The 17708-nt window shown below is 44.1% G+C and overlaps 2 protein-coding genes across 6 annotated transcripts in view; both read left to right on the forward strand.

Annotated features, from left to right (window-relative positions):
* LOC132823347 (polyadenylate-binding protein-interacting protein 2-like) overlaps positions 1 to 12741 on the forward strand; it is a 44930-nt gene extending 32189 nt beyond the window's left edge. For all 5 annotated transcript variants that reach the window (XM_060837070.1, XM_060837068.1, XM_060837072.1 and 2 more), the window contains one exon: positions 9129 to 12741. In XM_060837070.1, coding sequence (XP_060693053.1) covers positions 9129 to 9185 — 57 coding nt within the window. In that variant the 3' untranslated portion in view covers positions 9186 to 12741. The remainder of the gene's footprint in view (positions 1 to 9128) is intronic.
* A 3350-nt stretch (positions 12742 to 16091) lies between these two features.
* The window catches only part of uimc1 (ubiquitin interaction motif containing 1), a 51054-nt gene continuing 49437 nt past the window's right edge, over positions 16092 to 17708 (forward strand). The window contains exon 1 of the mRNA XM_060836731.1: positions 16092 to 16143. Coding sequence (XP_060692714.1) covers positions 16111 to 16143 — 33 coding nt within the window. The 5' untranslated portion in view covers positions 16092 to 16110. The remainder of the gene's footprint in view (positions 16144 to 17708) is intronic.

The following is a 17708-nucleotide window of genomic DNA, read 5'->3' on the forward strand; positions in this document are numbered from 1 at the left end:
GTTGAAGTCACCCATAACAACAACTCTGCATGCATTTTTCCAGAATCTGCCTGCCTATGAGTTCTTCAACCTCCTGATTGCTGTTTGGAGTTCTGTAGAAAATCCCCAATGAGGTGGCTGCTCCTTTGCTGTTTCTAACTTCCACCCATACTGACCAAACAAACCTTCCTCAACAACCTTAGGTTGTGTGTTTGGGGGACTGTGGGATCCTGTGTTAGGTCAATGTGTACAAGATGCGTACGCCTGGGTGTCTGTGTAGTAATGTCACTGTGTACAAGATGTGTAAGATCAGTGAGAGAGGGAGGCTCCTTTTTTCAGGGTGTATGTACAAAGAACAGCACAGGAAATTGGCCCTTTGGCCCACCTAGACTGCGCTGACAGATTAAGCTTTTCTAAACTAACACCCTTTGCCTCAAATCCCTGCCTCTTCATGTATCTGTCAAGATGCCTCTTAAACCTTGCTATTGGGTCTGTTTCCTCCTCCACCTCAGGCAGTGGATTGCAGGCATTTAGCACCTTCTTTTAAAAAAAAAACAAAACTGCTCTCTCATATCCTTTTAAACTTGTCCCCTTTTACCTTCAAGCAATGTCCCCTCGTAATTGACATTTCTTACCTGGGAAAAAGATGCCGACTATCCAATCTATACATGCCCCTCATAATTTTAAAAACTTCTATCAGGTTGCCCTTCACTCTTTCATGTTCAAATGAAAACATGATGTGGAGGTGCCAGTGGACTGGGTGGACAAATTTAAAAATCACACCGCCAGGTTATCGTCCAACAGGTTCATTTGGGAGTGTTGGCTTTCAGACTGATCCTTTGTCAGGTAGCTAGTGGGCGGGATCATAGTGCACAGAAATTGTCCTGTTATTCTGCCCCACTAGCTACCTGATGAAGGAACAGCACTGTGAAAGCTAGTACTTCCAAATAAACCCGTTGCACTATAACCTGGCATTGTGATTTTTTTTAATGGTGTCCAAGTGAGAACAGTATGTCCAATTGCTCTTTATAGCTGATCCCGTCTGAACCAGGCAACAGCCTGGTCAATTGTTTCTGTACCCTGTCAAATGCCTCCACATCCTTCTGATAGTAGCAACCAGGACTGTACATAATATTCCAAATGAGGTTTGGTTGCCGAACTGAAGTTTTATACAGCTACAACATGTTTTTCCAGTTTTTATACTGATGAAGGCAAGCATGCCATATGCCTCCTTGACCACCTTATCCACTTGTATTGCCACTTTCAGGAAACTATAGACCTGAATGTTGATGCTACAAAGGGTTCTGTCATTTGCTGTATACTTCCATCCTGCATTAGATCTCCCAAAATATATCTTCTCACATTTTGTCAGGCAGATTAAAATCCATCTGCCATATTTCTGCCTGAGTCTGCACCCTGTCTATATCCCTGTGTATCCTCTGGCAATCCTTCTCCCTAACGGCGTCTCCCCCCAAACTTTGTGCCATCTGCAGACTTACTAATCAAACCATCTACATTGTACTCCGAATTCTATATATTACAAACAGCAGGATCCCAGCACTGATACCTGTGGAACACCACTGATCGCAGATCTGACTGAAAACCACCCTCCCATTGCTACTTTGTCTTCTATGACTATATCCATTATATCCATCTTAGCAGCTCACTGTAGATCGCATGTTACTTCACCTTTTGTATTAGTCTGTTATGAGGGACCTTGTAAAAGGACTTGCTAAAGTCCATATAGTCAGTATAGACCTCCCTGCCCTGATCAATCATCTTTTGTCACTTTCTTAAGAAACTTAATCAAGTGTGTGAGAAACGTCCTTCCCTGCACAAAGCCATGCTACTTATCACTAATAAATCCATAATTTTTCCAAATTTGAGTAAATCCTATTTCTGAGAATCTTCTCCAATAATTTCCCTACCACTGATGTAAGGTTCTCTGGCCTATAATTTCCCAGATTGTTCTTTTGTTTAAGAAAGTCAACAGGGATAATAATTCTCCCGTCAGAGTCTTAGAGCCATCCAGTACAACTTCTGTCCAACTTGTCCATGCTAATCAGATATCTTAAATTAATCTAGTCTCATTTGCCAGCATTTGGCCCATATCCCTCTAAACCTTTCCTATTCATGTTCCACCCAGGTGCTTTTTAAATGTTGTGGCAGCTCATTCTGTACAGGCAAAATGTTGCCCCTTCGGTTCCTTTCAAATCTTACCCCTCTCAAATCAAACCTATGTCTTCTAGTTTTGGTCTCTGCCACCCTGGGAAAAGGCCTCAGTTACTCGCCCTATCATGCTCCTTATCATTTTAAATACCTTTGTAAGGCCTCCGATGCCCCAGAGAAAATAGCTGGGACTTATGCTGTGATTAAAGAGGATACAAAGATTTTGTACAAGGACCTCTGCCTCCCTCAGCATTCTGGGATAAATCCCATCAGATCCTGGGGACTTGTCTACCTTAGTTCTTTTCAAAACACCCAACAACGCTTTTTAGAAAAATTTTGACATGCTCTAAATTATTAACATACCCCTCCCAAGACTCTTAATCTACCATGTCATTCTCCTTTGTGAATATTGATACAAGGTATTTGTTACGGACCTTACTCACGTCCTCCATCTCCATGCATAAATCCCTCCTACCCAATCCCAAGCTGCCACTTGATCTTTTGTAAAATGCCTTGAGATTTTCCTTAACCATGTTTGCCAAAGACATTTCATTGCCCCCCAGCAGGTTAGGGAGACAGTGAATGGATGACCAAAAGACAGAAAAAGAGTAGGAAGACAGCGCAGGTGTCCCCTGCGGTCATCTCCCTCCAAAACAGGTATTCTGTTGGGGGAGATGACTCACCAGGGGAGGGCAGCAGTTGCCAGGATCATGCCACCGTGGTCGGTACTGCTGTTAGAAGGGCGGGAAACAAAATTCATAGGGACATAGTCATAGGGGATTCTATTGCAAGGGGAGTAGATAGGCGGTTCTGTGGCCGAAGACAGGACTCCTGGATGGTACGTTGCCTCCCAGGTGCTCTGGTCAGGGATGTCAACGATCAGCTGCAGAGCATTCTGAAAGGGGAGGGTGAACAGCTAGATGTCTTGGTGCATATAGGCACCAATGATATAAGTAGAAAACGAGATGAGGTCCTGAAAGATGAATTCAGGGAGCTAGGAGAGAAATTAAAAGTGGAGGACCTCAACAGTAGTGATCTCAGGATTACTACCAGTGCCACATGCTAGCCAGCGTAGAAATGAAAACAATAAGCAGGATGAACACGTGGCTTTAGAGATGGTGTTGGAGAGAGGGGTTCAGATTTGTTAGACATTGGGACCAAATCTGGGGAAGGTGGGACTATTACAAAATGGATGGTCTACATCTGAACCAGACCGGAACCAATGTCCTTGGGGGAGTTTTTTGCTACTGCTGGGGAGGTTTTAAAACTAACGTGGCAGGGGGCTGGGAACCAGAAGAGAAAACAAGTAGGCAGTGAGGTAGAGACTGTAATAATTATGAAGATAACATTAATAAAGGGAAGAGTAGGCAGAGAGCAGATGAGCACAAAAAAACTGGTGGCCTGAAATGCATCTACTTTAATGCAAGGAGTGTAGAGTAAGGCAGATGAACTTAGGGCTTGGATTGGTGCCTGGGAGTATGACGTTATTGCAATCAGAGACTTGGTTGAAGGAAGGGCATGCTGATTGTCAACTAAACATTCCAGGAAATAGACGCTTCAGACAAGACAGGGAGGAAAATAAAAGGGGGGTGGAGTTTCATTGCTAGTCAGGGCCGATATCACAGCTGTGCTAAAGGAGCACGCTATGGAGATCTTGGGTAGTAAGGCATTATGGGTGGAGCTGAGAAATAAGGGTGCAATTACAGTGTTGGGGGCTGTATTACAGGCCTCCCAACAGTGAGCATGAGGGAGAAGAACATAGGTAAACAAAGGCAATAGGGTAGTGGTGATGGGAGATGTTAATTTTCCCAACATTGACTGGGATACACTTAGCGTCAGAGGTCTGGATGGGGTAGAATTTGTAAGAAGTGTCCAGGAGAGTTTTCTAGAGCAGTATGTCAATCGTCCGACGAGGGAAGGGGCCATATTGGACCTGGTACTGGGGAACGAACAATGGGGGATTTCTTTGGGAATAGTGACCACAATTCTGTAAGGTTTAGAATACTTATAGATAAAAAAAGAGTGGTCCTCAGGGAAAAGTGTTAAACTGGGCAAGGCCTTTTAAATCAAAATTAGGCAGGAGCTCGGAAATGTGGATTGGACACAGCTATTTGAAGGGAAGTTCACATTTGAGATGTGGGAGGCTTTCAAAGATAGTGCAGAATAGGCATGTCCCATTGAAGGCAAAGGATATGAAGGGCAAGATTCATGAAGTGTGGATGACAGGAGAAATTGTACGACTAGCCAAGAGGAAAAGGGAAGCGTACAGAAGGTCTAGGCAGCTAAGAACAGAACGGGCCCTGAAGGAATATTGGAAGAGCAGGACAAGTCTTAAACGAGGAATCAAGTGGGCTAAAAGGAGTCATGAAATAGCTTTGGTGAGCAGAATTAAGGAGAATCCCAAAGCATTTGCTTCTTTTATAAGATGCAAGCTGGTAACTAGAGAAAGGATTGGTCTACTAAAGGATAATGATGGAAGGCTGTGTGTCGAACCTGAGCGAATGGGTGAGATTCTGAATGATTACTTTGCATCAGTGTTCACTGAGGAGAGGAACGTGATGAATGTTGAGATTAGAGATAGAAGTTTGATTAGTCTGGATCACATTGACATAAGTAGGGAAGATGTATTGAGTAGGCTAGAGGCTGTTAAAGTGGACAAATCCCCAGGACTGGATGGGATCTATCCCAGGTTCCTGAGGGAGGCGAGAGAGGAAATAGCTGGGGCCCTGACAGATGTTTTTGTAGCATCCTTAAATACAGGTGATGTGCCGGCTGACTGGAAGATTGCTCATGTTGTCCCCCTGTACAAGAAAGGTAGTAGGGATATTATGGGTAACTACAGACCATTGAGCCTGACGGTGGTGGGAAAGTTGCTGGAGAGGTTACTGAGAATCTATTTATATTTAGAAAAGAATGGGCTTATCAGTGATAGGCAACATGGCTTTGAGTGGGGGACATCGTGCCTTACCAACTTCATAGAGTTCTTCGAGGAAGTAACCAAGTTGATAGATGAAGGAAGGGCTGTTGCTGTCATATACATGGACTTTAGTAAGGCGTTTGATAAGGTTCCCCATGGTAGTCTAATGGAGAAAGTGAAGTCACATGGTGTGCAGGGTGTTCTAGCTAGGTGGATAAAGAATTGGTTGAGTAACAGGAGACAGTAGTGGTTGAAGGGAGTTTCTCAAAATGGAGAAAGGTGACCAGTGGTGTTCCACAGGGGTCAGTGTTGGGGCCACTGTTGTTTGTAATATACATAAATGATCTAGAAGAGGACACTTGGTATGATCAGCAAGTTTGCAGATGACACGGAGATTGGTAGAGTAGCAGAAAGTATAAGGGACTGTCAGAGAATAAAGGAGGATATAGATAGACTGGAGAGTTGGGTGGAAAAGTGGCAGATGGTTTTCAATCCAGTCAAATGTGAGGTGATGCATTTAGGCAAGACTAATTCTCGAGCGAATTATACAGTGAACAGAAGAGCCTTGGGAAAGGTGGTTGGGCAGAGAAATCTGGGAGTTCAGGTCCATTGTACCTTGAGGTTTGCTGTACAGGTGGATAGAGTGGTCATGAAGGCAGATAGTATGCTTGCCTTCACTGGAGGGGGGGGCATTGAATAGAAGAGCCAGCAAGTCATGTTAATTGTGCAAGACATTGGTTCGGCCACATTTAGAATACTGTGTACAGTTCTAGTCGCCATATTGCCAAAAGGATGTGAACGCTTTGGAGAGGGTGCAGAGAAGGTTTACAAGGACGTTGCCTGCTATGGAAGGTGCTAGCTATGAAGAGAGGTTGAGTAGGTTAGGTTTATTTTCATTAGAAAAAAGGAGATTGAGAGGGGACCTGATTTGAGGTTTACAAAATCATGAAGGGTATAGACAGGGTGGATAGAGACAAGCTTTTTCCCAGGGTGAAGGATTCAATAACGAGAGGTGACGCTTTCAAGGTGAGAGGTGGAAAGTTTAAGGGGGATACACGCGGCAAGTACTTCACACAGAGGGTAGTGTGCGTCTGGAACACGTTGCCAGCAGAGGTGGTAGAGGCAGGCATGGTAGATTCATTTAAAATACGGCTGAACAGATGCATGAGCAGCTGGGGAGCAGAGGGATACAAATGTGTAGGAATTGACCGACAGGTTTAGACAGTAGATTTGGATCGGCTCAGGCTCGGAGGACCAAAGGGCCTGTTCCTGGGCTGTAAATTATCTTTGTTCTTTTCTCTTTGTTCTTTTTAGCCCTCTGAATTCTTTGTTTCATGTTCTTTCCTGTATCTGTATATTCTTCGAGATGTCTTCATTTTCCTAAGCCTTATGTATGCATCTTTTTCCTTTTTGACTAATTTCTCTTGTTATTCAATCTTGCCATCCTTATCTATCATCTTCTCAGGAAAATATAATCATTGTCATACAGTCATACAGTATGGCAACAGCCTTCGGTCCAAACAGTCCATGCTGACCATAATGCCAAACTAAACTAATCCCACCGGCCCATATCCCTCCAAACATTTCTTATTCATGTACTTATCCAAATGACCTTTAAATGTTGTAACATTTACTTGCATCCGCCACTTCCTCTGGAAGTTCATTCCACACAGGAACCACTATGCAAACGAATTGCATCTTATATCTTTCTAAACTTTTTCTCCTCTCAGCTTAAAAATATGCCATCTAGTCTTGAAATCCAAAGCACATTGTTGGCCCTGAACTCCAATCAACTGACCTTAACAAGATTCCCACATGATAGATGTGGATTTATCCTCAAGCAGCCACTCCAGTCTATATTCCCTAGTTTTTGCTGAATATTGTGGTAATTAGCCTTCGCTGTGTATGTGGCGAGTAGGTGAGGCTGTCTCTAAGGTTACTGTGTACAGGGCAAGTGTGCGTGTGTATGATACGCAGTGTAGAGGTGGGTGCTTGTACAAGGTCCGTGTGGGTGAGTTGAGTTTACGGGCAGGTGTCTAAACAAGACCAGCATGTAAAGGGCAAGTGTATGGGTGAGTGCCTGTATAATGTCAATGCGTAGGTGGCAAGAGTGGGAAAGGCTGCACCTTACCATGGAATGAAAGTGACCTTTCCTGTACACACCCATAACAGAAAGCCACACGTGGCTAGCATGTGCTTACATTACAAATGCAGCTTCACCCCACACTTGCAGATAAGCACTGAACTTCCACGGCCACCCTTATTCAGGGCAGTTTACCCCAGAGTCACACTTTCCACACTGAAGTCACGTCAGCCTTTCTCACTCTTGCCACCCAAGACTGACATTGTACAGGCACTCACCCATACACTTGCCCTTTACATGCTGGTCTTGTTTAGACACCTGCCCGTAAACTCACCTTACACACACTGACCTTGTACAAGCACCCACCTCTACACTGCGTACCATACACACGCAGACTCCACCACACTCACCCTGTACACAGTAACCTTAGAGACAGCCTTGCCTACTCGCCACATACACAGTGAAGGCTAATTACCACATTATTTGGCAAAAACTGGGGAATATAGATTGGAGTGGCTGCTTGAAGATAAATCCACATCTATCATGTGTGATAACTGAGATGGAGTGAGACCAGAGGCTGGGACACAGCATGGGGTGTAAAGGTAGGGAGTGTGTACGTAGGACAGATGCATTTGTAGATACAACTGCAGGTGGGGAGGCTTGGGATTATCGGGGTTTTGCGGCAAGTGCTGTTTCTAGTTGGGTGCCCTCCTTTTATGCATGGTACAGATTCAGGCTTCTCTGATTTCATTATCACTCAGGATCTAGTGACACAACTTTTGAGAGACTGAGGAGCAGCAGAAGATGGGCATGGACAAAAGAGAGGCAGAATGTAGGGTCAGCAGGGCATCAACCACTCAAACATTCAGAAGTCACCGAACCTTTGCCTGTGCATTGTACTTCCTCCCTCCAACAATACCTCTAGCCCTGCCCTTTCACTGACACACTTCATCCATCCTTGGCACACTACTCCTTTCCCCATCCTCTTCTCTTTACCTTTGGTCTTCCATCCTTCCCCCTCAATTACCTGCTCCCTATTCCCTACTCCCCTGCCCCCAACTTCAAATCTCTTTCCCCTCACTCCCCTGAACCTATCTTCCCACCACCTTCCTGCTGTCTCCTCACAGCTCCCCCACCTCCACCAATACATCCCCATTCCTCATTCCTCGCCTTTCTTCCTCTACACACTCCTCGCCCTGTAAGCTTCCCCCCTCCCCCCCCAACCTCAACACGCAACAAACTGCATCTTCTCTGTACCATCAACCAATGTTCCTTACTTCCCCACCTTGTCTCCCCTTCTCACCCTGGCCCTTCCCACGTAACCCTTGTCCTCCTCCCACTGCCTCCCTCTCCCTGACTTCTCTCCCAACCATCTCCCCATACCTGCTCTGCCCCTACACCTCTCCCCTCTCCCAGCCACCGCTCTGCCATGGGTCCCCTCTCCCCTATCTCTCCATCCCATTTTCCCTGACTTCTCCACCACCTGCCCATTTCCCACCAATTCCCCTGCACCATCCCCACCACACCCCATGAAGCAGTACCCTACCACCATTTTCTCAGTCCCCCATCTCTCCCTGCCAATTTCCCTATTTCCACCCCTCTCCTACCCTTTCCTGTCTTCACCTAGATGGAGCCATTCTACTTGACCAATGACCATCCCTGTTGTTGCAGTCTGTGGGCTTTGTTGATAAAACACTTCGTTGGAATTGAGGGTAGAGCAGTTGCATACTTACATACAATTCAAACATCTGCAGTCTTTGACAGTTAACGTTCAAAAGGTGAGGATTTTTATTAGCAACTGGGATTGTGATCCAGAGCTAAGATGGGGACGTGAAGTTGAGATGTGAATCAGGCATGACCATGTTGAATGGTGTGACTGCTTTGGCCTTATGTTCTCAGGTTTGTGATGAAATATAAGTGTGCTGATCACGTTTTGCAGCATTTGAGTGCAAGTGATTGACTTGTGTTTTTTTTTCCCAGAGCAAGAGTAACTTGAACCCCAATGCGAAGGAGTTTGTTCCTGGGATGAAGTACTGAAGATGATTCCAGAGGCCTGTGTTGGTGGATGTAGCACAATCTCCACACTGTGACGCCAGTATTAGAGGAACCAGTAGTAGAAGCTCCCTTCTCTATCACTGTGTTACACTCGTGCATTGCCAAAGTTTTCACTTAGTGTTGCATGCTAAATAAATGTACTGAGACTGTTATTATTCAATAACTTGCTTCTAGTCGTTGACTGAAAAAAAACAGGAAGCTTAGAAGTGCCACGGGGAGGGAAGAGCGGCCAGCATGGACTGGGAATGCTGCCCTAACACTGCCTAGCTGACTGCCACTTCCTTGACTTATGTTGCCAAATAACTGGTGAAATGGATAATTGCCAGTGGCTGTGAGGACCTGAGCTTGCTGGTTCTCTGTTCACTCACTTGTTCTTAGCCCTTGGCCAGGATTTGTTCTCGCAGCTTGTTTTAAACTCTGACTTGGTAACCAGTGTGAGCACTCTTGTCTATAGTTAGCTTGAAGGCTGGGAGAATGGTCTAGTCAGGGAAATATGAGGTCTCTTGTCAGAGATTAGTAGTAGGTATTATGTATACCCTTGGCAAAGCTGGACACTTAATTCAACAAAGTTCTGACAATCTGGACTTTTGAGGGTTTGAGACTTTTGAACTGGTCTTACTGGGAGAAGTTGCTAGTGCTTCTACTTTAAGCTAATACACTACTGAAGATCTTTTCAGTCTCATCAGTTTGTAATCAGCATCGCTTCTGTAGGTATAGTTGTGTTCAGAATGTTTCCCTGGTTGTTTTGCTGAGAAAGTTCATGTCAATCCATCAGAGACATGGCAATGGGCATTCATTAAGACAGTGAAACCCAACTCAGTGCAATTGATAAGGCAATTTCACCTGTCCCAATCAATCCCAGAATTTGTCACATGATGCAGGTTATGCTGTCTCCCAGTCCCTGTCAAATGACCAGATTCCCTGTCCATTGGTATAATGCATGTGCTGCTGTTTTAAGACAGTAGTGTAGAGAGAGGAGTTTGTCAATTTCAGTTAAGATCATTGTGTAGAGAAAGCAGTGGCTCAATGTTGGCTAAGATTGTAGTGTGGAGATGGACATGGTGTTGGTGTGGGTAACAATCTTGGTGTAGCGGTTAAAGGATGTCAGCACAAGTGAAGATCACAGTTTAGTGATTGCAGGCTATGGTGCTGGTTAAGGTCAGTGTAGAGGGAAGGCTGTCTGTACTCATTTGGCAATGTAGAGTCATTGTGATGCTGTTTAAGATGGCACTATAGTGTAGATTCACACAAGAATTAAAGTTATAGCAGTGGGCATGAGAATGTATGTTACTCGTGTGGCTGTCATTTGTCAGTCCTTTATTGAGCAGGGAAGATTCAACCATTTTGCTGTTGGGCACATATAAGACCTCTTCTGTGTGTTTATTGGTGTATTGTTGTCTAGTTGCTAATAAGATGCAAGATGAAAGGCCACTTGTTGAATGAAACAGTTATTGTGGATTATTATCTTTTCCTTTCCTGTTCTCTCTGGGTGTGTGAATGGGAATTGATTAAATGTGTCTGCAGTGTAGGAAGATGTTACAGCAGGGTTGGCATTTAGAAAGACAGTGATACACTTTTTCTCTTTTTGAATCTAGTGGCACACGTTTTGTGAATTGCAGAAGTGAGTTTTGATTAGCTAATAATTTGGAAGCTCTCCCAAGCACATTGAGGTGTGAGAGTAACAGACAACAATACATGGATGTCAGTGGGGTCTGAAATGTGTGATCTTGGCTAACTCAAATGGACTACCAAAATCCAAGTGTGTTCAACCTTCAGCCTAACAATTGAGTGGCACTTTTGGCAGTTGTACTGTTTAATATCCCGATATTTGCAGAAATACTTTGCAATTGAATAAGCAAGCAGAAAGTAGGAGCACAAAGGCACGTTTGTAGAAATTTGTTGATTGATTTTCTCTTTTTGAGTATGTCTCTTCTGACAAAATAGAGGGTGTTAAGTTTTGAAAATTTTAAGTAACTGGAACGCACTGTCCAAAAAACACCCAGTTACATATTTTCACCAAATGTTTGTAATGTATATGTCAGACATCCTTTCAACACCAATAACCTTGCAAAACCCCTGTTGAAGCCATTCTGCCTCTAGCACAAGTGTATCAGTCTGGACTGCAGTTTCAAACTTTCAAGCTATTTTCAAGAAATTGCTGATTTATCAATTAATATTGCATTTATTGTACAGGTGAATACTGGCAGTTGATGGCGACAAGTTTAGTGGGGATCAAAATTTTTATGGAGAATAGAGAATTTGCTGTGCAGAGAGAGCAGAGGTTGGTATTGGTTAAAATTGTGACACAGGGAGAGAAGGGTATCAGTGCTGATTAAAATTGGAGTGCAAAATTGGGATAAAGACAATGCAAGTTGGTGCTGGTTAAGATTGTGGGACAGAGTAGGATGTTGGTGCTAATTAAAATTGTGATGCAGAGAGAGCAGGGTGTCAGCATTGGTTAAGATTGTGGTGTAGAGAGTGAACTGGATGTGGTCCTGGTACTACAGTTCAGTACTAAAATACATTTGTTCAAAGTAAATTCAGATTAATCATAGTTCCAGAGGACCATATCACTGTGCTCTCTTTAGAGAAGTTGAATGGAGATGATTTAACCTGAGGCCCAACTGCATGGTTGGGACCTTATGGTAACTGCAGCTAATGTGGGAATTGAACCCATGCTGACCTCAGTTGGCTGGATTGCTGGTATAATGCTAATAGCGAGTTCAATTTCTGCATGACCACTGGTTACTGCCTTCTCAGTTTTGTCCCTTGGCTAAGGTGTGGTGCCCTTCAGGTTAAACACTGCCAGTCGTTTCCCTCTAAAATAAGAGAGCAGCTCTATGTTTCTCTGGGACTAGGGAATTTACTTTTGTTTACATTTATTCAGTAATTGGCTTGATTCCCCCCCCCCCCCCCCCCCAAAGTGACTCCATTTGAGAATAATACTGCATTATGAACTAACTAGGGATGTCCATAAGTGATGAATTGTGCTGTACAAATGCATTTATTTAGGAGACAGATGTTTGAGATTCTCTTGACTTTTTTTTTAAACTAATAAGAAAAAAGGCAGTGAGGACTTGGGTGGACTGAGAGTTGGTTCCAGGACTGAAAGTGTTACTGTCTAACTCAGTGAGTGAACAAGAAGTTTAGGTGCTTATTGAGTTGTGAGAATCTGCAACACAATAGTTTTCTCCACTGTTGTAATAGTCGACCATCTAAAAAGCTACGGTCAGCTTAGGTCAGAAATATTGTGCTTGGGAAAACAGTTTGGTTTTAAATAATGTCTCCCCTTTCTCATGGTACAGTAAGTATGAACACCTGGGAGAAATGAGTGATGAAATTGTGGAGATGGACAGACAGTAAGGTAAACAACACCAACCCACTGGAAGAGAGGGAGTTTTGGGCATCTTCAGTTATGAACTTGGTAGTTTCACTGCCAATTTGTGTTGAATGTGAAGAGTGTTTAAATTGAAAAAAAATGTAAAAAATATATTTTTCCAAAAATATTTAAAAAAAAATAAATAAACCTGAAATGAAATGTGGCTGGAATTTTTACTTTGTCTGTTTGATCTTTTCAGTATCAGTCTGTTTTCACTAATCAAAGTCAGAGATGTACGGCACAGAAATAGACCCTTCAGTCTAACTTGTCCATGCCAACCAGATATCCCAACCCAATATAGCCCCCCTTGCCAGCACCCGGCCCATATCCCTCCAAACCCTTCCTATTCATATACCCATCCAGATGCCTTTTAAATGTTGCAATTGTACTAGCCTCCACCACTTCCTCTGGCAGGTCATGCCATACACATACCACCCTCTGTGAGAAAACGTTGCCCCTTGGGTCTTTTTTAAATCTTTCCCCACTCACCCTAAACCTATGCCCTCTAGTTCTGGACTCACCCACCCCATGGAAAACACTTCATCTGCCTCACATGATTTTATAAACACCCATAAGGTCACCTCTCAGCTCCAGAGAAAACAACCCCAGCCTATTCAACCTCTCCCTAAAGCTCAAATCCTCCAACCCTGGCAATATCCTTGTAAATCTTTTCTGAACCCTTTCAAGTCTCACAACATCCTTCCGATAGGAAGACCAGAATTGCATGCAATATTCCAAGTGGCATAACCAATGTCCTGGACAGCCGTAACATGACCTCCCAATTCCTGTACTCAATACTTTGACCAATAAAGGAAAGCATACCAAACACTGCCTTCACTATCCTATCTACCTGCCCCTCCACGTTCAAGGAGTTACAAACCTGCACTGCAAGGTTACTCCCTAGGACCTTACCATTAAGTGTGTAAGTCCTACTAAGACCTGCTTTCCCAAAATGTAACACCTCACATTTATCTAAATTAAAACCCATCTGCCACTTCTCAGCCCATTGGCCCATCTGATCAAGATCCCATTGTAATCTGAGGTAATCACCTTTCCTGTCCATTGGTCTCAGATCAAAGTCCGATTAATCCCGACATGGAATTTCCTAATTCTCATTCTGGTGTTTCAACACCAGCAGACGGTCAAGATTGTGGCAGGAACAGGGTTTGGTTCAGTGTGTGAAAATATCCAGACATACAAGGGTCAGAAGTGGGACAGGGTCTTCACAAAGTACTCTGCTTATAGGAGCAGGGGCAGTTTCTGAGCTCAGCAGGGGTTGGGGAGAGGAGGGTTACTATTTTAGCTCAATGTCAGGATCTGGGCACAGCAGTATGAGGGAAATGACCTTTATAAAAGATTGTGCACAGCATTGCCCAAAGCTGGAGGATGGCAGAGTCCAGCTACTTGGACCATAAGATTGGATTTATTAGATTAGATTTTCTACAGTGTAGAAACAGGCCCTTCTGAAGAGTAGCCCACCCAGACCCATTTGCCTACTCCCTACTAAAGCACCTAACACTATGGGCAATTTAGCATAGCCAATTCACCTGACGTGCACGTCTTTCGATTGTGGGAGGAAATCGGAGCACCCAGAGGAAACCCACGCAGCCACAGGGATTTTTGACTTGACAAAGGCCTTCCAACTGCAAGTTATGAGAAACCAGCAGATTATGTTGAAATATGGATGTCCTCCAAAATCTGTCACTATGCTTTGCCTGCTTCAGGCTGTACTAGCAGTGGATCCAAATGCACCCCTCTTAGAGTCATAGAGATGTACAGCATGGAAACAGACCCTTCAGTCCAACCAGACATCCCAACCTAATCTAGTCCCACCTGCCCCATATCCCTCCAAATCCTTTCTATTCATATACCCATCCAAATGCCTCTTAAATGTTGCAATTGTACCAGCCTCCACCACATCCTCTGGTAGCTCATTCCATACATGTACCACCCTCTGCATGAAAATGACCCTTAGGTCTCTTTTATATTTTTCCCCTCTCACCTCAAAACCTCTAGTTCTGGACTCCCCGATCCTAGGGAAAAGACTTTGTCTATTTATCCTATCCATCCCTCATAATTTTGTAAACCTCTATTAGCTCACCCCTCAGCCTCTGACGCTCCAGGGTAAACTGCCCCAGCCTGTTCAGCCTCTCCCTATAGCTCAAATCCTCCAATCCTGGCAACATCCTTGTAAATCTTTTCTGAACCCTTTCAAGTTTCACAACATCTTTCCAATAGGAAGGAGACCAGAATTGCATGCAATATTCCAAAAGTGGCCTAAGCAATATCCTGTACAACAGCAACATGACCTCAATTCCTGTACTCAATACTCTGACCAATAAAGGAAATCGTACCAAATGCCTTTTTCACTATCCTACCTATCTGCGACTCCATTTTCAAGGAGCTATGAACCTGTACTCCAAGGTCTTTGTTCAGCAACACTCCCTGGGACCTTCACATTAAATGTATAAGTCCTGTTAAGATTTGCTTTCCCAAAATGCAGCACCTCACGTTTATCTGAATTAAACTCCATCTGCCACTTCTCAGCCTGATGGCCCATCTGGTCCAGATCCTGTTGTAATCTGATGTAACCCTCTTTGCTGTCCACTACACCTACAATTATTGGAACAGAATTAGTTCATTTGGCTCATTGCATCGATTCTGCTATTTGATCATGGCAGAACCTCATTCTCCTGCTTTTATTCCCCTATAATCCTTAATCACCTTAACAATCAAGAATCTTTTTATCTCTGTCTGAAATCTACTCAATGACTTAGCCTCCATATCTCTTTGCGGTAGTGAGTGTGGGCATAGTAGATTCAAAGAGAAGATCAGGAATCATGCACATCATTGTAAAGGAGGTCAGTGAGAACTCCAGGTATGTGTGAGTCAGGTTCAAGAAGATATTGGGTGACAGAGGTTCAGAGTAAGGTCAAGTGCAGTCCAGGACTGACAGTGTGTTCAGGATTGGGTGAGGGTCTTGTGGCGATTCGGGGTTCTATCTTGGAGCTAAGCTTCAGGCCAACTGGAAGTAGAGTGGGAGGTGAAGTCAGAGCTCTGAGGAACAGAGGGTGTGCCTGGGGGGCTAACTCTCAGGCCAGTGATAGGTTCAGAGGGAGTACCTTGTGTAGATTCAGGAGGGATGGGGTTGTGGCTTGGATCTGACCCTCAGGCCAGTGAGACATTTGGGAGGGTGTGGATGGTGAAGTGCCATGGAGAAAGTCAGGGTTTGGGTGGGTGAGGTGCCCTGGAGTATGTCAGGGATCAGGAGGGATGATGGGGATGAGGTGCGGTGGAAAACGCAGGGTTCGGGGGGGGGGGGAGTGCTGGCGGTGAGGTGCGAGTTGCCATGGGGAAGGTCAGAGTTTAGGGGGGCGGGGCAGGGTGAGTAGCCGCGGAGAAGGTCCGGATTCGGAGGTGAGAGGGGAGGTGCCATGAAGAAATGAACATTCGTCTGGGGAGGTGAGTGGTATACATGATGTCTGTGAGGTCATTTCCGGTCCGGGTGATGCAGTTTCCGGCGAACTGATGGGGCGGTTGAGAGGGTCTCGAGCTCCGCAGGTTAGTCATTAACCACCGAATAATATCTAATTAAACCTGCAATTACCACATTGTGTGATCTATTAGTAACTACCTAATAGTGTATATTATCAGTAACTACGGAGCAATGTAACGCTATATTAGTAACTTGCAAATATATTATAAACTATCAAGTGCTATAAGTGTTATATGAAGAGCTACCAAGTAAGGTTCTATTTCCCTCATTAACTCTAGTATTGTAATATTCCTCCAGTAAATACAATATCAAGCCATAGAGATGTACAGCACGGAAACAGACTCTTTGGTGACCAGGTGTCCTACATTTGCCAGCACTTGGCCCATATCCCTCTAAACCCTTCCTGTTGATATACCCATCCAGGTGCCTCTTAAATGCTGTAATTGTACAAGCCTCCACCGCCTCTCTGGCAACTCATTCCATACAGGCACCATCATTTGCATGAAAAAGTTGCCCCTTAGGTCTCTTTTATCCCCTTCTCCTCTCACCCTGAACCTCTGACCTCTAGTTATGGACTCCCCCGCCCCAGGGAAAAGATCTTAGCACTTCACCCTATCCATGCTCCTCTATAAGATCACCCCTCAGCCCCTGACACTCCATGGAAAACAGCCCCAGCTTTCCTATAGCTCAAACCCTCCAATCCTGGCACTATCCAAGTAAATCTTTTCTGAACCCTCTCAAGTTTTGCATTGTCCTTCTTTAGGCAGACGGACCAGAATTGCATGCAGTATTCTGAAAATGGCTAACCATTGTCCTCTACAGCTGCAACGTGACCTTCCAACTCCTACGCTCAATGTACTGACCAAATGTCTCCTTCACTATTCTGTCTACTTGCGACTTTACTTTCAAGGAACTGTGAATCTGTACTCCAAGTTCTTTGTGTTCAGCAACGCTCGCAAGGACCATTAAGTGTTTAAACCCTGTCTTGATTTGTCCTTCCAAAGTGCAGCACCTCACATTTATCTAAATTAAACTCCATCTGTCACTCATTGGCTCATCTGATCAAAATCCTGTTTTACTCTGAGGTCATCTTGGCTGTCAACTTCTAATATGTAATATTTGACCAATAACTACAAAATAATGTAATATTCCAACAATATCCATTCTGTAATATAATATTCTTCCATTAACTATCACACTGATTATCCTGTTGTATGAGACATAACAGTTGAGAGTTCATACAGTGGAAGTCCTTTCCCAAACCTTCGTACTTCAGAAATCAGCAGAGCAAAAAGGGACATGAAATAGCTTTGGCAAATAGGGTTATGGAGAATCCGAAGAGATTCTATGAATACTTTTGAAGGGAAAAATAATAAATTGAGAGACAATTGGGACTCTTAATGATCAACAAGGCTATCTATGTGTTGAACCACAGAAGATGGGTAAGGTATTTCCTTTCAGTGGAGAAGGATGTGGAAGCTAGAGGAATTGGAGAAATAAATAGTGGTGTCTTGAAAAATGTCCATATTACAGAGGAGGTGGTTCTGGATGCCTTAAAATGCAGAAAGGTGGATAAATACCTGGGACCTGCTCAGGTGTATCCTAGAATTTTGTGGGAAGTGAGGGAAAT

This window comes from Hemiscyllium ocellatum, chromosome 16 (assembly GCF_020745735.1).
Source record: "Hemiscyllium ocellatum isolate sHemOce1 chromosome 16, sHemOce1.pat.X.cur, whole genome shotgun sequence".
NCBI classification, from domain to species: Eukaryota; Metazoa; Chordata; class Chondrichthyes; order Orectolobiformes; family Hemiscylliidae; genus Hemiscyllium; species Hemiscyllium ocellatum.